General features: G+C 54.3%; 2 protein-coding genes across 2 annotated transcripts; one reads left to right on the forward strand and one right to left on the reverse strand.

The window, feature by feature from the left end:
• Positions 1–10814: 10814 nt before the first annotated feature.
• Positions 10815–19084, forward strand: LOC123256608 (5'-3' exonuclease PLD3-like). The gene is made up of 12 exons (XM_044685195.1): positions 10815–10920; positions 11913–12000; positions 12137–12199; positions 12408–12553; positions 12889–13069; positions 13348–13468; positions 13549–13676; positions 17089–17289; positions 17437–17576; positions 17702–17867; positions 18063–18162; positions 18252–19084. Exons 2-12 carry the CDS (start codon positions 11974–11976, stop codon positions 18437–18439), a joined length of 1461 nt encoding a protein of 486 aa, XP_044541130.1. The 5' UTR covers positions 10815–10920; positions 11913–11973; the 3' UTR covers positions 18440–19084.
• A 751-nt stretch (positions 19085–19835) lies between these two features.
• Positions 19836–22517, reverse strand: LOC123256609 (homeodomain-interacting protein kinase 4-like). Its single transcript, XM_044685196.1, has 4 exons — positions 22053–22517; positions 21282–21638; positions 20339–21175; positions 19836–20030 (listed from the first exon to the last, which is right to left on the reverse strand). Exons 1-4 carry the CDS (start codon positions 22515–22517, stop codon positions 19836–19838), a joined length of 1854 nt encoding a protein of 617 aa, XP_044541131.1.
• Between the last annotated feature and the right edge of the window lie 174 nt (positions 22518–22691).

Genomic DNA, 22691 nt, shown 5'->3' on the forward strand with positions numbered 1-22691 from the left:
CAGTGCCGCCCGGACCGGAAGCACTGTTCAGCGCGTGCCGGAAGAGGCCCCCTGCTGGGGGAGGGAATTGCCGCTCTAGCTGCGACTGAGACCATAGAGACGAGTGGCTTCACACCCCTCCCCCGCCCCTCTCCACGGGACACGTGACCCAACGCCCAGACGCCGGTCAAACGACAGGCCCCACCCCCCCATTCCGAGGCACCCGGATAAGGTGAGGGGCCCCGCCCAGCGCCGCTTCGCCCTCGACTGCCTCCAGGGCCGCAGAGGATGCAGTGGCGGAGTTTGAGCGGGAGAGGACTAGCGCGCATGCGTGCCCTGCTTGTCCCGAGCTGATCCTTCCGGCTCCCCGTAGGCTGAGCTGCGGCGTGCTCTCCTCCCGGGGGCGGCACCGGGACGGCGGTCGTCTGAACCGACGTCCCCCATACCCCCAGCCCCCTGCCCCTGGTAAGTCTGAGGCTGGGGAGTGGCGGAGCCGAAAAGGGCCTGAGCGTCCGCCCCCGGCTTGCACAGGGCGAGTGACTCCCTCACCCGGGGACCCCTTCCGGTGTAGCCCCCCGGTGCGGGGGCCGGCATTCTTGGAGCACTCCTTCCCTGCCCCCCGCAGTCCCGGTCCTAACCGGTGCGCAACTATTAAAGTGTGCCGAGCACTGCACTGAGAAGGTGCAAAGAGGGGCCGGAGACAACCTCTACCTCCTCCCCCAGCATCCACTCAAATGGGAGAGACAACATACAACTAAACCATCCTAGAGAAATTGGAGATAATTGGGAGGTGGGGGCCGAGGAAGAGGGGCAGGGAATAAGCATTTATAGAGCGCCTACTGGGTGCCAGGCTAAGCGAGGAGGTGCCAAAAGAAACTGGAGACAGGCCCACCCACTCTAGGAATTCATTCTAAAAGGGGAAACCACGTGCAGACCAACTAGACACTAAATACTGACACCACACGCACGCGCGCGCGCGCCCACACACACACACACACACACACACACACACACACACGCCTCCAGCTTCCTTTAAGGCCCAACTAAAACCTCATGTTCTACAGGAAGCCTCCCCAAGCCCCACTTCACTCCACTGTCTTCTTTTTTTCAGTTGGTTCAATTGTACCTGACTCTCTGTGACCCCATTTGAGATTTTCTTGGCAAAAATCCTGGAGCGATTTGCCATTTCCTTCTCCAGCTCGTTCTATAGACTAGGAAACTGAAGCAAACAGGGTGAAGTGACTTGCCCAGGGTCACACAGCTAAGAAGTGTCTTAAGCTAAATTTGAACTCAGGTCTTCCTGACTCCAGCTCAGAAGCTCAATCCACTTGGATACTTGGATGCCCTTCAGTACCTTCCTTCTTTTAATGATCTCTTGTTTATCCTGTATGTAGCTTGTTTATATATATGTATATGTTTGCATATTATCTCCTCCATTAAGTTATAAACCCCTTGAGATCAGGAACTGACTTTTGTCTCCTTGTATCCCCAGGGCTTAGGACAATGCCTGATCTATAGTGAGCACTAAATAAATGCTTATCCATTGGTGGATGATTGAAGGTGTTCATAGTTTAATGGTCATAGTTTAATGGTCAAGATCACATGCAAACAAGGATTATATTATTATATGCAAGATCAATTGGAGATTTTTTAACTCCTTACTTTCCATCTCAGTAATGAGACTCTTAAGATGGAAGGGCAAGGGCTAAGCAAATGGAGTTAAGTACCTTACTCAGGGTCACATAACTAGGATCATTTGAACATTTACAGGGCACTATGTACCAAGTACTGTGCCAAAAAGAGGCAAAAAGACAGTCTTTACTCTCAAAGAATTAGACAGTCTAATGTGGGAGACGACATGTAAACAAACTGTACACAGGATAGATTGGAGATCAGCAACAGAGGGAAGGCACATCAGGACAGCTCTTATAAAAGGACATTTTAGCTAGAACTTGAAGGAAGCCAAGAAACTGAGATGAGGTCAGCTCAGGTATTGTCCTGTCCTGCCAGCAGGATGTTTCTCTGCCTCATCTAATCTTCCTAGAGTACTTCAGCTGCAATTCTCCTTTGCCCCCATCCCTTTGGACCTTGCTTTGTATTTGTCTTGGTAGAAATTGCATTCCTTCCCTGTAAAGCAAAAGTTCCTTGAGTTCAGGGACCATCATATATGGATCCTCAGTATTTAGCAAGTGTCTGGCACATGCATTTAGTTTTTTTTATTAATTAATTTTTTTTAATTTTTATTTTGAATATTTTCCCATAGTGACATATTTCGTGTTCTTTCCCTCTCCCCCAAACCTCCCTAACCGCCCCCCTTTAGCTGACGCACAATTCCACTGGGTTTTACATGTATCATTGATCAAGACCTAATTCCATATTATTGATAGTTGGACTAGAGTTATCGTTTAGTGTCTTCATCCCCAATAATATCCCCATCAGCCCATGTGTTCAAGCAAGTTCTCCTCCCACAGTTCTTCCTCTGAATGTGGCTAGTTTTCTTTCTCATAAGTCCCTCAGCCTTGCTCTGGATCCTTACATTGCTGCTAGTAGAGAAGTCCATTATGTTCTATTGTGCCACAGTGTATCGTCTCTGTGTACAATGTTCTCCTTGTTCTGCTCCTTTTGCTCTGCATCAGTTCCTGGAGGTCTTTCCAGTTCACATGGAATTCCTCCAGTTCTTTATTCCTTTGAACACAATAGTATTCCATCACCAACAGATACCACAATTTGTTCAGCCATTCCCCAATTTTTGCCACCACAAAGAGCGCGGCTATAAATATTTTTGTACAAGACTTTTTCCTTATTATCTCTTTGGGGTATAATCCAAGCAGTGCTATGGCTGGATCAAAAGGCAGACAGTCTTTTAAAGACCTTTGGGTATACTTCCAAATTGCCATCCAGAATGGGTGGATGTCTGGCACATGTAACAGGAGCTTCAATGCTTAATAAATGTTCATTCAAGGGTGGTTAAGTGGATAAAGAGCTAGGCCAGGAGACAAAAGGTCCCGGGTTCAAATGTGACCTCAATAATTGCTTAGCTGTGTGACCTTGGGCAAGTCACTTAATCCCCATTGCCTAGCCCCTATCACTCATATATTCTAAGACAAAAGATAAGGGTTTAAAAATAAATACATGTTCATTCAAGGGATAAATGAGTTGTTGGAGTGGCAGAATTCAGCATTGAGACCCAAGTGTTCTGACTCAACCTTTAGACCCTCCATTACCCTGTGGCCTCCACAGAGGTTCCTTAGAGTTCATTTAAGCCCTTAAAGTGAGGTTCAAAGTGACAGGGGAAACAGAAGGAAAGTCTGAGACTTTTCTTTGTATTATCTTGCTTGCTTGCTTGCTTGCCTACCTGCTAGAGTTGATTTCTACTTACTACCACACACATACCTTTTGGTCAACAGTCTCCTAAAAAAGGGTTAGCTTGAGCCAGCCACAAGTCTTGGCTTGGAAGTGCTGTTAGATTTGGATCAGAGAGCTTGGGTTCATATCTCCATTCACACATGGTAGCCCTGGCTCCTAGGAAACAAGGGGGTCTGCCTTGGTGTTCGCTCTCGGGTCCCTTCCTGCTTTGACATTTTATGGACTAGAGGCTATTTGATAAAATTGGAGAGGGGTTTGACCGGGTCATTTCATCCCTCACCTGCAGCTTGTCAGTGGTTTCGGTTGTGCTGACTCTTCACGACCCCTTTAGGGATTTCTTGGCAGAGATACTGGAGTGGTTTGCCATTTCCCTCTCTAGCTCATTTGGCAGATGAAGAAACTGAGGCAACCAGGGTGAAGTGGCATGCCCAGGGTCACACAATAAGTGACTGAGGCCAGATTTGAACCCATGAAGATGAGTCTTCCTGACTTCAGGCCCTGTGCTCTATCCACTACATCATTTTCATTGTCGATTAGCTGAAACAGGCGCCACTTCGAATCCTCTGAAGCCCAGAGACTTGCCAAGGTCACTTAGTTTGCAAGTCAGGCTCAAGCTGAGGGTTGAAACATGTTATATGAATAATATCAATAAGAACATTCTCATTTTCTAACAGTAACTTTGTATAGGTAAAAATGTTGCTCTATTCTGCTTGGCTACATTGTAAAAATGCCCCCTAAGGACAGATCTGTTGAAATTGGGATACTCTGTCCTGTACCTCCCCAGGCTATCAAAATCGAATTCTCCACTAAGTTCCTCTCCATCCAGTGCCTCATTAGGACGTGGAAGTAATCTTAGGGTGTCAGAGGCCATGGCAGTAGAGAGACCCATGAGGAAGTGAATCGGGGAGGGGTGAAGTTTTTCAGCAACATCAGCTCTTTGCCCTCCAAAGTTTGGGGGGACAGGCAGGGATCTCAAGATGGTGGGGAGGGCAGTGTCACCTGACAGTAGTGGTGCTGGGAATCAAGCTCCCAGCTTAGAATTTAAATTGGCTAAATTAACCAACAAAATCAGGGCTGGCTTGGAGAGTTAATAATTGCTTACATTTACCAATTCACAATACAGTAATACAGATTGGTGGTGCAATGGATAGAGTGCTAGGCCTGGAGTCAGGAAGACCTGAGTTCAAATATGACTTTAGACACTAGTTTTGTGGCCATGGACAAGTCACTTATCCCTAGTTGCCTCAGTTTCCTCATCTGTAAAATAAGCTGGAGAAGGAAATGACCAGCTGCTCCAGTGTCTTTGTCAAGAAAACCCCAAATGGAGTCACAAAGAGTCAGGCATGACTGAAAACACTTCTCAAAAGTACATTCAATTCTGTTTAATTTAGCAAGTTTAATTAGATTCTATGGGCTAGACACTGGGCTAGTTCCTGGAGTTACACATAACGAAGAATAAAAAATGTATTAAAGACTTAATATGTACTAAGCACAGTGCTCAGAGCTGGGAATTAAAATAGAAAAGCAACACAGCCCCTGCCCTTAAGGAGCTCCCATTCTAAAGGAGTAGAAACCATTTTTGTTGTTGTTCAATCATCCTCAATCTTTTCTTACCGTCCTCTTTTCACTTTACAAATGAAAAAAATTGAGGCAAACAGGATTAAGTGATTTGTCCAGGCTCACACAGCTAGGAATCTGAGGGCAGATTTGATCTCAGGAAGATGAATCTTCCTGCCTTCAGGCCAGGTGCTCTGTTCATTGTGCAGATCAGTCAATAAAAAACAGAGACTAAGTGATTTGAGTATAAGGAAAGTGTTAACAACTAGGAAAAAATCCAGAAAGAAATCTGTTAGGGCAGGGGTCGGCAACGTATGGCTCTTTCTGCAGGAGCCATAAAGTCCATTTTTTTTCAGGCGCTGTTACAGAAGCCGCACTGTGAGCACTGTACGGCTCTCACGAAATTACATTTTTTTTTTTTTATAAACCCTTAATTTCGGTGTATTTTTTCTCATAGGTGGAAGATTGGTAAGGGTGGGCAATGGGGGTCAAGTGACTTGCCCAGGGTCACACAGCTGGGAAGTGTCTGAAGCCGGGTTTAAACCTAGGACCTCCTGTCTCTAGGCCTGACTCTCAATCCACTGAACTACCCAGCTGCCCACGAAATTACATTTTAAAAAATGTGGTGTTTATGGCTGTCACAGCCAAAAAGGTTGCCGACCCCTGCCGGACCTTAAAGGAGTCTTGAGATTTCAGAAGACAGAGATGAAAAGAGAGTCTTCTAGGCCTGGGATATGGAGGATGGGGTGGTGGCCAAGCCTAGTTAAAGGCATGGAGGTGGCAGCAAGTAGGAGAGTTTGGGTAAAATGAGGTGGTGAAGAGGAATTCGGTAAAATCAGTCTGGTAAGCTACCCAATAGCCAGGTGGCAAAGGACTTTCAAAACCAGGGGAGTTTGAATTTTGTCCTAAAGCCACCAAAGATCTATGGAAACTTCTGGTTGGAGTAGAGGGGTGCAGGGAGGATGATTGGGCCTGTGCTTTGGGAATATCATTTGGCAGCTGTGAAGTTGGAATGGAAAGGGGGATCCTGGAAGCAGGGGAATGAGGAGCCTCTTTCAGAGTGTAGGAGAGAGGTGGCTCGGATCTGCACTAAGGTGGTGGCAGGAAGGAAGTCATGAGGGTTAGAGGTTTGGTTAGGGAGTCAAAGAGTTTCATGGAGGTACCCTCGACAAGATTTGGCCGTTCAATGGATGGGAAAGATTGAAAAGTCAAGAATGACTCCCAGGTTGCCAGCTGGATGGGCCTAGACCAAGTTAGAAGAAGAAAGCTGTCTCAGAAAGTGGGTTTGCAGAAAAGATGATCAGGTCTTTTTGGACATGTTAAATTTAAGATGTCTCCTGGGGCAGGGGGAAGGGGGGAAACAGAGGGTTTGTTTGTTTGTTTGTTTGTTTGTTTTTTAAAAGATGCCTCTGGACATCACAGTGTAGATGCTCCAACAGGCAGGATTGGTGCTCAGAGTCATTTCCTTGAGGTAGATGGTAAGGATGAAGAGGAATGCTAAGAGCCACCCTTTTCACTCTGTTTGATCTTCCCCACCACGGTACTATAAGTGCAAGGTATGATTCATTAGTTCTATTTTACAAAAGAGGAAACTGAGGCTGCAGAGTTTGTGAGGTCTTTTGCCCGAAGTCCAAAAGCTGTGGCACAGTAGAGGGAAGTCTCAGTTCCAGATCTCCTGACTCCCAAGTTAGATCTCTTTCTGCCACACAGAGATAACTAATCAGACAGTGTGACAACTTCCTATGCATCTGGGAATGGTGTTTCAGTTGGGTCTGACCCTTCATTTGGGGTTTTCTTGGCAGAAATCCTAATGTGTGGTTGGCCATTTCCTTCTCTGGTTCATTTGACAGATGGGAAAACTGAGGGGAGTAAGGTGAAATGACTTGTCCAGGGTCACTGCTAGGAAGTATCTGAGCCTGAATTTGAACTTAGGAAGATGAGTCTTCCTGACTCCAGGCTCTGTGCACTATGGCACCACCTCGCTGCCAGCATGAATGGTGCAGGCAACAATGTGAGCTATTTACTGGGCACTCTGTCTCTAGGAACCTCCCAGCAACCTTGTAAGTCCGGTAGAGCAAGGTTTTGTTTTCCTCCATTTTGCAGAGGAGTCTCTTGAGACTCTGGAGTTCTGTGGCTCTCCCATAAAGTAAAAGGCTCTGGCAGGGGTCCAGGAGAGGTGATGAGCGTCAGAACTACGGTGATGGCAGGGTCCATGGGAAGGAGGGGGATTGGTTAGGGAGTCAAAGTGTGTCATGGAGGAGGAATTGACAAGACTTGGAAATTCTTTGGATGGGAGAGATTGAAAAGTCAAGAACGACTTCTGAAAGGCAGCTAGGGAGCTTCACAGATAGACAGCTAGGTCTGCAGACAGGACTTTAAATTTGGCCACAGACACTTCCTAGCTGTGTGACCCTGGGCAAGTCTTCAATTGCCTAGCCCTCATTGTTTTTCTGCCTTGGAGCTAATACTTAATATCGATTTTAAAGCAGAAGGCACAGTTTAAAAAAAAAAAAGACTTGGAGGCAACTTGGTGGTTCAGTGAATTGAGAGCCAGGCCTAGAGATGGGAGGTCCAAGGTTCAAATTTGGCCCCAGACACTTCCTAGCTGTGTGACCCTGGGCAAGTCACTTAACCCCCATTGCCTAGCCCTTACCACTCTTCTGCCTTGGAGCCAATACACAGTATTGACTCCAAGATGGAAGTTAAGGGTTTTTTTTTGGGAGGGGGACTCCCAAATTTACTGACTGGGGGGGTGGGGAGTGTCAGAGGCAGAATTTGAACCCAGGTCTTGCTTGCCTCTAGCCTTAGTTCTTTTTCCACTAATCACTGTTCCTGGGAGCCAATAATAAAAATAAAATTATTCAGTCACAGAATTCCAGAGTTGGAAGAAGACTTAAAGTATTCATTTGTTTGAGTCATGTCTGACTCTTCCCCATCTGGGCAGAGATGCTGGAGTGGTTTACCATTTTCTTCTTCAGCTCATTTGACAAATAAGGAAACTGAGGCAAACAGGGTGAGGTGACTTCCCAGGGTCACACAGACAAGAAGTGTCTGAGGCCAGATTTGAAGTCAGAAAGATGAATCTTCCTTCTCAGAACTCAGTGCTGTACCAGCTGTCACCTAGCTCTCCATCTGGCCCAACCCCTATTTGAAGAATTCCTTCCTTTCCTAGCTGGGTGGCCCTGAGCCAGTCACTTACCCCCTCACCCTTCCCCCCATAGTGTAATTCTTACTGCTCTTCTGCCTTGGAACCAATACCCAAGATTGATTCTAAGAGGGAAAGTAAGGTTAAAAAAAATTCCCTCTAAACACAACCAACAAATGGTCCACCAGCCTCTGCTCTCCAAAGACCTCCAGAGGCACTCGAGGAGCTCTGATTGTTTGGAAGCTTTTCTTGGCCTTTGAGCCCAGATTGGCTCTTTGCAACATTCATGGATCCCCTTTAGAGCCCATCAGAGCAAGTCTAATGCCCCCTCCTCAAGACAGGCAGAACTCGTGGGGAGTGGGGGTGGGGGGGAACCTGCCCTTAGAAGCTACACAGCCCAAGCTGCCTCAGTTCTTGGCCCTGGTGTTCCTAGATTCGTGAATGAAGGGAAAGATGCTTGTTAAGCATGGAGTGTATGCCGAAGAATGAGGCTAGGAAGCAGAAACGTGAGCTGATCCCACTACTCGAGGAGCTCGGGCCGAATGGGGAAATGGGGAAGATGGGACGGAAAGGGGTGGAGCACCAGGGTAGATGGGAAGCCCCTTGGCCCAGAGGGCTCACAGCCAGGACAGATGTTGCCAGGCTCCTCAGTTCATGGTGTGCTTGCAATTGTCCACCTCCAGGAAGAGCAGCGGACTTCATAGAGAGCCTTCGCATTTCCAAAGTGTTTGTTTTCCCATACACGATGTCATTTGATCCTCCTCATTACAACTCTTTTGTTGTTGTTCAGTTATTTTTCAATCATGTCTGACTCTGTGACCTCATTCAGGGTTTTCTTGGCAAAGATACTGGAGAAGTTTGCCATTTCCTTCTCCAGTTCATTTTACAGATGAGGAAACTGAGGCCAAAAGGGGTTAGTGACTTGCCCAGGGTCACACAGCTAGTAAGCAGCCAAAGGTTGGATTCAAACTTAGGCCCAGCACTCTATTCACTGCACTATCTCCCCTTTCACAAAAATGATTTCTTTTATTGTTATTGTTGTTCAGTTGTTTCAGTTGTATCTGACTCTTTATGACCCTATTTGTTTGGGGGTTTCTTTTTCTTTTTTTTAAACCCTGACCCTCTGACTTAGAATCAATACGGGTGTATTGAATGTTCCAAGGCAGAAAAGCAGGAAGGGCTAGGTGGTGGGGGTCCAGCAACTTGCCCAGGTCACACAGCTAGGAAGTGTCTGAGGCCAAATTTGAACACAGGATCTCCTGTCTCTAGGTCTGGCTCTCAATCCACTGAGCCACCTCACTGCCCCCTCCATTTGGGGTTTTCTTGGCAAAGATGCTAGAGCAGTTTGCCATTTCCTTCTCTAGCTTATTTGACAGATGAGAAAACTGAGGCAAACAGGCTAAGTGACTGGATCAGGGTCACCCAGCTAGTAAGTATCTGAGGCCACATTTGACTCCTCGGGAGGCTGAGTCTTTCTGACTCCAGGCCTGGTCCTTTTCCACTTTACCTGTTTGTCCCTCCATAGGAGCAAAGTGCCATGGTCAAACAGAGGCAGCAGTCTAGCTTGGGGCTTCCTGGCCCCGATTCTAACCTGCAGCCAGAGCTCCCCTGGGGCCAAGGGCAGTCCAGAGAGGAGGAGCTCAGGGTTCAGGCTGAGTTAGAAGGGGAGTGTGATGTGGAGGCAAATACACACGCTTAAGGATCAGAAGTCCTCTGGCTTCAGGCTCCTGGGATCCAAAGATTCTGCTCCCACCTTAGCCTCATTTCTGTTTTCCTTGGGAAAATCTCCATTCCCAAGCTCTCCTCGTCTAAGGGTTCTTAACCCACCCATCCGTGGGTGGATTTCTCAGGGTCCGTGAACTGGGATGGGGGCCAGGGCAGGGGGGACAGAAACGGAGCCCTTCCTTCAGTTCTGAAGGTAGGGAGCAGAGAAGAGCCCTCAGGCTTTAGCAGCCTGCTCTCGGGGTCTCTGGCCCAGAGGTTGAGAATCCTGCACTGGAGGAGCCGGTTGGGAGGCTGAGGAAGAGGGGGCAGAAGTAAGAAGAGGCCCCCAGGCCTGGTAGGCTGTCATTAGAGGGCAATGGGAGGAGGGAGTGCTTTTGGAGCCCAGGATCATATAGGCAGTCCAGCAATCAGTCGGTACACATTTCTTAAGCACCTACTCTGTGCCAGGCACTGTGGAGCCAAAGAGGGGGACTCACAGGCTAAAGGTGTGGGGGGGACCACACCATGCCAATAAATAAATACAGACCAGTTGAATAAGAAATCATGAAGAGGGGGAAGGCGCTAGAATTCAGAGGAGTTGGAACAGGCTTCCTGGCCCAGGAAGCAGCAGTATTGACACCCGGGTCCTCTGGCCGCTCATCCAGCCCTTCTCAACCAAGATCCTCGGCGACCCTTGTGGCAGCACAGAGCTGTGAGCTCCCCCATAATTTGCCTGCCTGCCTACCTGCCTGTCAGCAGCCCCTTTCATCCCCCCCTTCCCTCCCCACACACAGTGACTCACCCATGCGCCCATCCGCCCACCCAGGCTGGGAGTGGGAGAGAGCCCAGCGTCTGGGATCTCCAGACTGGCTGGCCTAAGTGGGGGAAGACAAGGATGGTTCGGGGGTGGGGACTCCCCTGAGCTGTGTGGTGTGGCCCGAGCCTCTGGTCTTTGCTGCCCGGGCTCAGGTCTGCAGTGGTGTGGAGAAGGAGGTGTGGCCAGGCCCAGATACCGCCTTCACCACCGCCTGCTGCTGCTGCTGCTGCTGGGAGGTGGGGCCTGACGGATCCAGCCCCTCTGCTGTCTCTGGAGCTTCCAGTCTGGCCTGGCTCCCCATTTGGGAGAAGAAAAGCATCTTCGGGGGCCTTAGAGAGGAAGCTCCTTCCAGGTAAGCTAGAGCTGGGCCTCTGGGGACACCTGGGAATCGGCTGGGAATCTAGAAGGAGCCTGCAGAGAGGGGCTGACTCTGGGAGGCTGGAAATCTCGCCGCCCGTCTGTGCCACCCCCCCCCCAGCCCCGATTATTCCCTGCTGGCCGAGGGTCGGGGTCTTCTGACCCACCCCCAATCTGGCCTCTCCCCCCTTCCCTTCCCTGAGCTGGCCGGAGCTCACAATGTAACCGGTGACGTAGAGTGAGGTTAGATCGAGCCTTGCAGACTGGTTTCCAGGGAAGACACCTGGGTTCTCAGTCTGAGCCAGTCTGCGCTACTGCCAGACACCCCCCTCCACCCCCCATCCCTGCAGTGGGTGGGGGAGTTGGGCCTTCTCCTGTCACTCATGCTGCCTGCCACCTTCCATCAGAGGTTCCTCTAGGGAAACAATGGTGTATGCGGGTCACAAAGGGTGCTGTGCCCAATTCGGGAGACAGGAGCAGGGAATCGGGCCTCCTGCCAGCTCCTGGCACCTTGGAGGATTGGCCTTGTCAGCACTGCCCAGGCCGGAGACCCAGCCTTATAGCAGCAGATCTGGATCTGGATCATGGCAGCTCTAAGACACTACAGGGAAAGGACTACTTCACTCCATCTGGAAAATGGGCACAGGAAACCTTCCACTGCCTAATGGGATTAGCTTAAGGAAGTGTCTTGGGACTCTCAGAGGACCCTTCAGATTGCTAGGATCGTTCTCCTTCTGGGCCCTGTCCTGGCATGGTAGAGAATGGGGGTGCTTTTGTGGGTATGAGGAAGACTGTAGACCTCAGGAATTGCATAAGACCCACTCGTAGTCAGCTTGTTTCTTCTTTCTGAGGGAAGAGGCTTAGGCAGGCTGTCAGCAAATACTGCGTGACCTCCCTGGCCCCGAGCCTGATGTAGAGAGCGGCTCCAGTGACCCCTGGGCCCTTGCCAGGCTGGGCCAGGCTAAAGGCCTTCTATCTTCCTTGCAGTTCGGAGAGGGGGAGAGCGCTCATCCCACTGCCTGGGCCTGCCTGGGTGCAGCTGAGGAAAATGAAGCTACATACTGTCTACCAACAGGTGAGGGAGGGCCAGCAGCCTAGCACAGACCCCTCCTTTCCCAGGAGCTCGGGCCAGGGGCCGTTCCCCCCCCCCCTTCCATTCTCACATACATGGGGTCTGCAAAGGGGACTTTTCTTTGCTGCTTTTCCCACAGCTGAAGCCACGCCCTGAGGAGCAGCTTCCCTCACCAGCTGTGTCCTGGAAGCCAGGAGATAAGGTAGAACAGGTTCAACCTACCCCTCCCTGCCCCACTCTCCCCTTTCATGCTTCTTGCCCCCCACAAGCCCCTCCCTCCAGTCGGAGGGAGCCATTTTTATCCCTGGTCCTGATGCCTCTATGGCCCCAGATGCCATAGGGAGGTGAGGGGTGGGAAGTCCTGCCAGGGGCTTCCCCAGACAAACTGTTCTTTCCTCACTTCTCTCCAGAAAGTCCGATGGGTCCTGCTGATCATGACACTGACAACGATGGGCCTGGGTGCCCTGCTTACCCAGCTGCTTCTGTGGCCCAGGCTCAGGGCCCCCCAGGAAAGGACCCAGCCACCCCCCAACTCTGTCTGTGAAGACCCCTGTCAGTGAGTGCCCCATGGGAAGGGGAGAGGTGTTTGAGAAGGGGACAGACCTGGGGGACAGGCTTCTAGCCGGGTGCCAGATGTGGGCAGAAACTCATACCATTTGTGTGAGAGAGTGTAGGCGTGTGTGCATGCTCATGGGCACACACACATGCACGCACATACCCCTGTTCTACCCACTAACAGGGAGGCTGATGGAGGAACTAATGCCAGATCTGGGTCTGGACCCCACTCCCTATCCCCAGCAGAGCCTTCCCAAAGGGGCCTGGCCTGAGACGAGAGAGATTGAATCCCTGTTGCTGCCCATTCCGATCCTCCCCCTGTTTACTTCCCTCCAGGGTGGTCCTGGTAGAGAGCATTCCTGAAGGCCTCACCTTCCCCAAGGGGCCTGTCCACCCTTCCATCAGCCAGGCCTGGCTAGACCTGGTGGCTGGTGCCCAGCACAGCCTCGACATTGCCTCCTTCTATTGGACTCTCACCAACAATGACACCCAGACCCATGAGCCTTCTGCTTATCAGGTGATGCTCCGCTTCTGCCTGGACCAAGCATGGTAGCAAGAGAAGTGGGTGAGGCAGGGGCTGATGGGAGAAGCAGGATCAAGAAATCTGGGGGAAGGGGAAGAGAGGGATAATCTGAGGCCAACAGGGCAACACCTCAAGCAACATCTAGCATCAGGGAATATTAGAGCTGAAAGAGACTTTGGAGCTTCTTATCCATCCCCTTTTTGATGGACAGAGAGGCAGAGGGCCTGCCAGAGGTCACCTCAATCTTTTTTGGATTGCTTCCTCTCTCGCAGGGTGAGCAGATTCTCCAGCAGTTGAAGAGCCTGGCCCCAAAGGGGGTATCGGTGCGTGTGGCTGTCAGCAAACCCAGGGGCCCCCAACCCCAGGCTGACCTGCAGGCTCTCCTAAAGAGTGGTGAGTATTAGGGGCCCATGGGGAAGGAATCCAGATGGCCAGAGAAGGGAGACTCTTCATCTTTCCTGCTTTCCCCCCAGGGGCCCAGGTGCGGATGGTAGACATGCAGAAACTGACCCATGGCGTCCTGCACACTAAATTCTGGGTGGTGGATCAAACCCACATCTACATTGGCAGTGCCAACATGGACTGGCGCTCTCTGACCCAGGTATGAGGGAAGGAGGGCAGGATTGTAAATGTTAGGGACCCAAGGGCTTTCTCCCTCCACCGAACTATTCCCTCTCAGCTAGTTCCCCTTCCTAATTCAACCAACTCTTTCAAGGCCAGAATGAGTAAGTGCATGCTAGGTGCTCGCATCTCAAGTCCAAAAGCAAAATAGGAGAGCTCCTGCCCTCTGAGACCTTACATTCTTCCAGAGGGACATTTTATGTATAGATTAATATAAGACAGTCTGAGAAAGGAGAGGGAACTCTAGTAACTGCTGGAATCCAGGAAAGCTTCCTAGAACCAGAGGGAAGATCTGGATAAATGCATGGAGGTGAGAAAAAACATCAGTTTCAAAAAAAGAGCTCATAGTCCTTTGGGGCTACAATAGAATTTATGAAGGGAATTTGTGAAATAAGAAATAAAGGAGGAATAGTAAGTTAGAGCCACATGGTAGAAGGCCTGAAGTACCAGGTTGAGGAGCTTAGTGGAAGCCATGGGAAATTACTAACATAATTTCTGGAGTTGGGAAGGAACAGAGTCAGGCCTGTGCCTCAGGGATATTGTTTTAGTCACTATGTGGAGGAGGGACTGGGGAGGAAAGAGACTAGAAACCAGGAGCTCAATTAGTTGGCCATTAAAAGGTGATGTAGCCCTAAACCAAGATGGCAGTCACATGAGTGAAGAGAAAGGAGTAGCTGCTCAGAGTGGGACAGAGGTAGAGTCAGCCAGACTTCAGTCAATAATCAGTAAACATTTATTAAGAACATGCTGTATGCCAGGGCATTGGGCTAAGCACTGAAGACTTGGCAACTGATTGGACCTGGAGGAGAGGGAGGAGTCAAGAAGGACTCAAAGGTTGTAAACACTGGGAGATCCTCAAAAGAAGTAGGGAAGCTTGGAGAAGGACCTGGTTTATCCATCAGAAATCAAGAAGCATTCACTGAGCTCTGTGGAGGCAAAGAAAAATCTATCAATGGTCCCTGCCCTCAAGGAGCTTCCATTCTAGTAGGAGAAACTGCATGTAAATTACTAGATGTATGCCATTTGTAGTTCTGGTAAGAGGTCATGGATAAGATCAGGAACTAGAGGAGAGAAGGGGATGGAGACGCATGTCCCAAAGGTAGAAACATCAGGGTTTGGCAAAGGATTGGATACGTAGGATGTGCGAGGAATCAGAGATGGCACTGAGGTCGCAGGCCCCAAGCACCAGTCATAGGGAGACTTAGAAGGGAGAGCCAGAGGGGAAGGAAGGAATTCCATTTTGGATGTGTTGAGCCTGAGGTACCCATGGGTCAGAGGTCCAATGATGCAGGACCATCATTCAGGAGAGAGCCTCGGGCTGGATAAATGGCTCTGGCAGTCATCTCCCTTGGGAGAGGGGACTAAACCCCGGGGAGCTGAAGAGACCACCAAGTGAAAAGATCAGAGGACCTGGGACACAATTAGTGGGGACTGCAGGAAGAACCATTAGGGGAATCTGATTGGTTATAGCAGTATTGAGTTGAAGATGCCTGTGGATGTCCAGATGGATCTGTCCAGCAGTCAGAGGGGGCCTAGAGCTAAGAAGAAGCATTAGGACTGGACATAGTGATCTGAGCCTGTGCTGGTGGCCATAGCACCAGCACATAGCGGGTGCCTGGGGTTTGTGCAGTTGAGCTAACCGCAAGGAGGAGATAACTCCATCCCCTGGTGCCAGATATGGGCACCTGGAAGCTGATAAGGTCCCTGATACAGAGAAGCCTGGGGGGACCTGGAAAATAGATGGTGATTGAGCCGGCAGAAAGACCAAGAAAGGAGCAGTCCTGGAGGGCCCCAGGTAGCCTGGTGGCAGGAATCAATCAACACCTATTAGATAGTACACAAGGCCAAGAAGTGAAACCTTCCTACTTGGAAGCAGCTCACACTCTTAACAGGAGAAATAGCAAGAATGTGTGAAAAGAGAGAGGGCAGAAAGGGAAGAAATGCAAATCTACGCAGTCATCTACAAGGTACCAGGAGATCAGAGAAGGCCTCATGCAAAAGATGTGGAGCAAGAGGGCAGCCGAGTAGCTCAGTGGATGGAGAGCCAGGCCTAGAGACGGGAGGTCCTGGGTTCAAATCCGGCCTCAGACACTTCCCAGCTGTGTGATCCTGGGCAAGTCACTTGACCTCCATTGCCCACCCTTACCACTCTTCCAACCAAGGAGCCAATACACAGAAGTTAAGGGTTTAAAAAAAAAAAAAAAGATGTGGAGCACCAGAGAAGTGCCTCCATCCCAGGAGGAAGACTGGAGAGAAGTTCCCGGGTCACCAGGCTGGGTCCTGAAGGCAGCACCATCATGGATGATGAGAAGACCTCAAGGACCACCGGACCGCTGTCCTTGTGTGTGTCTGCCTCCCAGGCCTCAGATAGGACACACTGGCCATGCACGCATATGTGTACACACACACACACACACACACGCTCCTGGCCGTCGTCTATCCTGCACACAATGCCCCCAGATCAGCTCTCCATAGTAAAGGCACACAGGAATAGCTTGGACTGCGATAGCCCCTACTATGTGCCAGGCACTGTGCCAAGTGCTTTACAGTCATTTTCTCATTTGGTCCTCAACAACCCTGGGAGGTGGGTGCTATCTCTCCCCCTCAGATGAGGATACTGAGGCAAAAAGTGGTTCCTGACTTGCCCAGGGTCACCCGGCTAACAAGAAGTATCTGAGACTGGATTCTAATTCAGGTCTGTGTGAGCGCAGGCCCAGCTCTCCGTCACCCAGTGAACCAAGAGTGGGTAGGGATGATCCCATCCAGACTCTGCCTTTGCTCAGCCAGGCCTCCAGCCTTGGCATTCTGACAGCATGTCCTCCAGGCCAGCCATCCTTCAGGCCCACCTCCCTCCCCAACTGTCTCCATCCTGGCCTCTCTTTGGGCTCGACCCTGGCCCCTTGAAGGCAGTGAGGATGGCTGTGTTGGCCCCGCTCCGGGGCTCTCTACACCTCTCGGGCCTCACCAGGCTAGTACAAGAGGATGAGGAGGACCCTCAAGTCCCCCTATGTTTCAGCATCAGAGGTGGGGCTGGGGGAACAGAGGGGCTATGGCTCCATCGGTCCTTTCCCCTGGGAAAGTGCTTGCAAAGTCTTACCATGTGACCAAGGCACTTTGGCCCCCGGGGCCTCAGTTTCCTCATCTGTAAGATGAGGGGGTGGGTCTTGGTAAGGCCCCTTCCATGTCTAGGTCTGTGATTCTGGGGCAGGAAACAGCATTGTTTCCTATGGGTGAGTGGTCAGTTGGGCACCCCAAGTGCAAGGTCTAAGGCTAATATTGATCCTGGTTCCCTGAAGCCCCACTGGGCTGGGCGAGTGTGAATACAGGATGGGCTGCCCCCAAGGGGCCAGGGGTAGCCCTCCCATAGTTCCCTGCATCCCCTCCCCCTGCAGGTGAAGGAGCTGGGCGTGGTGGTCTATAACTGCAGCTGCCTGGCCCAGGACCTGGCCAAAGTGTTCGAGGCCTACTGGTATCTGGGCCAGCCGGACAGCAGCATCCCCTCCCCCTGGCCGGACAATTACACCACCCACTACAACCTGGAGACCCCCATGCAGCTGCATCTCAACGGGACCCCTGCCCAGGCCTTCCTCTCGGTAAGGAGCCCGTGGGCCCGGCCCCTGTGCCGTAAGTGCCCTCCAGCCCCTTCTCTGGGACCCTTGGCCCGCCATTGCCAGACTCCAGCCTGAGATTGGGTGGCCGGGAGGACAGAGAACGAGTCCTGATTCTCTCCCTGCCCCCAGAGTGCTCCCCCGACACTGTGCCCTGGGGGCCGCACCCCAGACCTGCGTGCCCTGCTCAGCCTGGTGAACGACGCTCGGGACTTTGTCTATGTCGCCGTCATGAACTACCTCCCCATCATGGAATACTCCCACCCTCGAAGGTGAGCGGGCAGCTTGGGGTCACCCGGGATGGAGAGGCCGTGTGGGGACATCAGGGCTGGGAGAGCAGAGGAACGGGGCGCAAGTGGCCCGGGGCACCAGAGCTCAGCACCAGGCCCCTCCCCAGGTTCTGGCCTGCCATCGATGACGCCCTGAGACGAGCCGCCTTTGAGCGGGGTGTTCGGGTGAGACTTCTGGTGAGCTGTTGGAGCCACTCGGAGCCTGCCCTGCGCCCCTTCCTCCTCTCCCTGGCTGCCCTCCAGGACAACCATACCCACTACGACGTGCAAGTGGTAAGGAGATCGTTCCTGGCTTCCTCCCCTCCAGCCGACCGGTCCTCTAAGCCCCCTCGGGCCTTCCCCCGTTTCCCCGGCCCCCACCGCATGCCTTCCGGGGGTCCCGTCCATGCTTCTCTCACCCTCCTTTTCCTCTGACCCGCCCCATCTCCTTCCCGCCGAGCCCGGCTGAGTGTGGCCTCTCCTCCCCAGCGGCTCTTCGTGGTCCCGTCCACTGAGGCCCAGGCCCGCATCCCTTACGCCCGCGTCAACCACAACAAGTACATGGTGACTGACAGAGCGGCCTATGTGGGTGAGTAGAGCGGCCCCCGCCCCGCGCTGCTGTGGCCCTCCGCTGGGCTGTGACTTTGGTCTCCTGACCCTCTCGCTCCCCACCCTCAGGCACGTCCAACTGGTCGGGCAACTACTTCACACAGACCGCGGGCTCGGCCCTGGTGGTGAATCAGAGCGAGGCCCTGGGCTTCCGCACACAGCTCGAAGCTGTTTTCCTTCGGGACTGGGACTCCCCCTACAGCCACGAGCTGGACAGTCCAGGCCTCTCGGAGGGTCATTCCTGCCGCCTGCTGTGAGGGTCGGGCCCAGCCTCCTCTGCCGGCCAACACGCCGTCCCTGGGTTTGTTTCGCTCGGGCCCACGACACCCCACCCCACCCCAGGGCTCCCCGTGACCCAGTAGCCCCACTTTGTCGCCGTGTCTTTTCTGGCTTGGTGTCTCGTCTTCCTCCCTCCGCCCTCCCACCTAAGTATCTGCCTGTCTCTGAACGCTCCTCTCCAACCCCGGCCGTCTCTCCCTCTCTGTCGCCCTCTCTGTCAGTCTTTGTGGCTTCTTGACTGCCCCTGCTTTGTGTGTCTCTCTGGTTTCCATTTTCTCTGGTGTCTCCCATCTCTGTCTCTGCCTCAGAAACGTAGCCAGGCTGTTTGCCCAGATGTTCCCACCAAGAAAGGGCATAAACCAGGGCAGAGCTGGGGTGGCAGAACCTGACCGGGTCCGGCCAGAGGCTTCCCCTCTCCTCCAGGCTGTGGAATCCAGGGGAAGAGCCAGGCCCAGGCCGGTGGGTCCTCTCTGGGATGGAGTTATCTCCCCTGGGAAGGGGAGAAATAGGGCCTCTGAAAGGGAAAACAAGGCCTTCCAGGCACTGCCCCCTCCCTGCCGTGCCCACCACTCCAGCTGGACCCACAGCCAGGGCTTTCCAACAATAAAGTGTCTGTGAGGCAAGCCTTGTGTCTTGAGAGTTCTGGGGGGAACAGACCAACCCCGGGCACACGGCCGCAGTATGCTCAGAGCGGAGGAGTGGTGCCCGGCGGGCTGTCCGGTGTGGGGCCATCCCCGGGCCTGAGGCCGAGTCGGTCCGAACGAGGCATGGGTTAGCGTGGGCTCTGGCCGGGGCAAGGGCTGCCGGCTTTGGCACAAGCGGGGTCAGAGGTCATCCAGCCCGAGGACAAGTGTACAAATGCACGTGAGGAGGGCGTGTTTGTGAGAGCGCGCGTGAGCGGAACGTGTCTGGGTCTGGTGGCACTTGGGTGGTGGGCACGTCCCAGGCGCGGGTTCTCAGCCCCAGAGCCCGACTCATCCTTCCCAGGGTCCTGTCTCCACTGCCCAAGCCCTAAAGACCTTTAGGAGAAGGAAAAGAGCCAGGAGGCCGGAGCAGCTGAACAGTCCTTTATGGAAACAGGCAGAGCTGGGGGGGACGGGAGGGGTCGTGGAGCCGGGCCCCGGCAGCCACCCCTTCCCTGGGCACCCCTCCTGGCACAGGGGGGTCCCGCAGGCTGGCCTGCCAGGGCCCTCTCAGGTGCACGATAGCCGGGGATGGAGGGGGTGGAGGTTGGGGTGGGGGGAATCTCTGTGTATTTATTTTTCTGTAACTATAATCTGGATTTCTAGGTAAGCGCATCTCAGGGCGAGGGACGAGTCAAATGAAGCAGGCACCAGGTCGTGACTGGCACGGCCCAGGGAAAGGGGGTGTCCATCAGTGATGCCCGCCGACGTGCTGGAGGAAGCCAGTGACCCGGGGAGGCCCGTGGGGGTGGGGGTGGCGGGGCGGGGGGGCCTGGCCCCGGGCCCCACCACCACCCTCCAAGCTCCAGTCAGGGTCGCTTAGCCACTCCCCCGGGCAGGGGGGTAGGGGGGGTGCACCTGCGTCGTACAGCTCCGGGCCAGCCCTCTGCAGAGACAGGAGGGAGTCCTGGAGGGCCCCTTAGCATCCTCTCATCTGCCTCCCTTCGCGTGGGCCCTTGGCCCAACGACTGAACCTGTTGTTGCCCACCAGATACTTGGTGCTAAAGGCAACCGTGTCCTTTACCTGGCACTCTATTCCCCTGCTGCCTCCCGCTTCTTCCCAGGTGCCCCCACATCACCTCCTCTCCCCCGATCCCCCCGGCCCCCCCCCTCTCCTCGGACCGTCTCCCAGCCCCTCAGCCCACTGCCCTGACTGTCAACCCCTCGCTACGCGCCTCCCCCAGCCCCTGGTACCTCAGCTGCTAGTGTCAGCTCCTTGGCCCCAGGCCGCTCGTCGGGCCCATCCCCATCTAGCTGCGGGACGGCTGGGGGGTCCGCAGAGGCCCCACGCCGCTCCCCCTCCTCCCAGCCGCCGCCCCGGCCAGGCCCACCCTCGTCGGGCGAAGCCTGGCCCAGCCGGATAAGGTTGCCAAAGTTAGGGTCGGACTTGGAGCCGGCGGGGTGCTTGCGGGACTTGTGACGCCCGGAGAGACGGCTGCCGTAGAAGGCCAGGATGGGCTCGGGCCCGGGCTCACGGCCCCGCCGGGTAACCCCCTTGGGCAGCACCATGGTATCGGGGGGTGGCTCGGGAGCACCGTAGGCCCCGGCCCGGCCTTCCCCCCACAGCCTTCCGGGCTCCTGCAGGCTCAGGTCATCCAGCTGGTCGATGGCCCTCTGCACGCCGGGGGCCTTCTCCTCCCGGTAGTAGGTGCCGCCTCCGCCGCTGCCCTCCTCCTCCTCCGCCAGGCGGTAGTAGGGGGGCCCCTCGTCCGTGGGCGCCCGGCCCTCCAGCTGCAGCGAGAGGCGGCAGCCACGCAGGGACAGCTGGTAGTAGCGGGTGCCCTCGTGGGCGCTGCGGAGCTGCTGCATCGACACGAAGGGGTGGCGGAGAGCAGCGCTGGGGCTGATGCGCTCGTGGGACTCCCAGGTCAGCATCCGCTTGATGAGCTCGACCATGCTCTTGAGGTCCGCGTACTCGGCCAGCGTCTCGCGGTCTGGGAACGCCAGCTTGCCCGCCGCCCCGCCGCCGTTCACCGTCTCGATCTGGTCCAGAGACTTGAGCATGTATTTACGCCGCTCCAGGGGGCGGACCTGATGGCCGGAAGCCGGTCAGGGCCAGACCCCCAGGCTCTTCCCCGGGCGCCCGGCCCAAGAGCCCAGAGGAGAACCCCGCGCCCCCCGCCCCCCGCCCCGTTACCTTGGTCTCCGCCAAGTAGTCGGCCGAAGACTTGAGCTGCCAAGGGTTGGAGGCCTCTGGATGGGGGTTGCGTTTGAAGAAATGGTGGGCCTTACGGGCAGCATGGAGGAGGTGGGCCTTCGGCAGGCCCTGGGTCTCACAGATGTAGCGGATCTGGTCGTATTCATTGTTGCCTGGGTAGAGAGGCCAGCCCAGGTGAAGCTCGGCCATCACGCACCCCAGGGACCAGACGTCCACCTTCTCGCAGAAGGGCAGTCCCAGAAGGATCTCGGGGGCCCGGTAAAAACGGGACTGGATGTAGGGTTCTTTGACATAACGCACCTCGCTGAAGATGCTGGCTGAGCCAAAGTCAATCACCTGCGAGCACACCCCCAATCCCTCAGCCAGACGGATCCCTCCGGCCCAGAGGCCCGGGGGATTCCCAGAGGCCCCCACTGGCCCCTCTGCCCAAGGGGATGCGGTCAGGAGGCAGGAGAGAGGCAGAGGTGCTCCTACGGTGCGCTAGGATGGAGGGGATGCAGGAGGGCAGGGGAGCGCGGCCTTGGGGGATGACAAAGATGGCAGGAGCCTGGGACGGCACAGGAGGTGACGTGGGAAGGGGCTCGAAAACAGAGGGGTCCCCCCTTCGCAATGCTAGGGGGCTCGGCCCCAGGTAGCGCGAGAATGGGAGGGAGGGGGTCTGGGAGGGTCCTTCCAAGGGCTGAGGGGGCCGTGGGAGGGAAGAGAGGATACCCGCCCCCATCCCTCTCCTCCGGACCCCCATCCCCAAACCTTGACCCTGAAGGGACAACGGGTCTGGTCGACCAGCATGATGTTCTCCGGTTTGAGGTCGGCGTGGATGATGGCCAATTCCTTGAGCCGGGCCAAGGCCCGGAGCACCTGCAGCGTCACGGTGCGGATGTGACGGGCCGCCAGGGGCGCAAAATTGTTCTCCTTTTGGAACTCGAAAAGGTTCTGCTCCAGAAGCTCAAAGACCAGGTAAAACTTGAGGGCATCATGGAAGAACTCGAGGAAGCGGATGATGTGAGCCTCGTCCGGGTCCAGGCCCCGCATGCAGCGAAGGAGTTTGAGCTCGTTCTTGATGATGCGGTTACGGTACGCATCATTCTTGAGGATTTTGATGGCCACCATCTCGCCCGTGCTCCGTCGCCAGCCCTTGGCCACCTCACCAAAGGTCCCCTTACCTAGGACCTCGATGATGTCATAGCAGTCGGTTTCAGACTGGATGGTGGCCATGGCCCGGCCACTGCCCTCGACCCTCCGCCGCCGAGGGCGCCCGCCCCGCCGCCGGCCCCGGGGCCCGAGCGGGGGAAAGAGAACCGCACTCGTGCCGCCCAGGGACAGCGCCCTCTCCGCCGCCCCGCCCCCCCCCTCTCTGGAGTGCGAAACTGCTGGGGCCTTCGCCCCTCC

This window comes from Gracilinanus agilis, unplaced genomic scaffold (assembly GCF_016433145.1).
Source record: "Gracilinanus agilis isolate LMUSP501 unplaced genomic scaffold, AgileGrace unplaced_scaffold68, whole genome shotgun sequence".
NCBI classification, from domain to species: domain Eukaryota; kingdom Metazoa; phylum Chordata; class Mammalia; order Didelphimorphia; family Didelphidae; genus Gracilinanus; species Gracilinanus agilis.

Excerpts from the sequence above, each read along its gene's own strand:
- LOC123256609 (XM_044685196.1), bottom strand. The coding sequence starts at position 22,517 with ATGGCCACCATCCAGTCTGAAACCGACTGCTATGACATCATCGAGGTC. Across the intron at positions 21,639-22,052 it reads GTTGTCCCTTCAGGGTCAAG|GTGATTGACTTTGGCTCAGC; the intron begins GTTTGGGGATGG and ends GTGTGCTCGCAG. Across the intron at positions 21,176-21,281 it reads ACTACTTGGCGGAGACCAAG|GTCCGCCCCCTGGAGCGGCG; the intron begins GTAACGGGGCGG and ends TCCGGCCATCAG.
- LOC123256608 (XM_044685195.1), top strand. The coding sequence starts at position 11,974 with ATGAAGCTACATACTGTCTACCAACAG. Across the intron at positions 12,200-12,407 it reads CCTGGAAGCCAGGAGATAAG|AAAGTCCGATGGGTCCTGCT; the intron begins GTAGAACAGGTT and ends ACTTCTCTCCAG. Across the intron at positions 12,554-12,888 it reads GTCTGTGAAGACCCCTGTCA|GGTGGTCCTGGTAGAGAGCA; the intron begins GTGAGTGCCCCA and ends ACTTCCCTCCAG.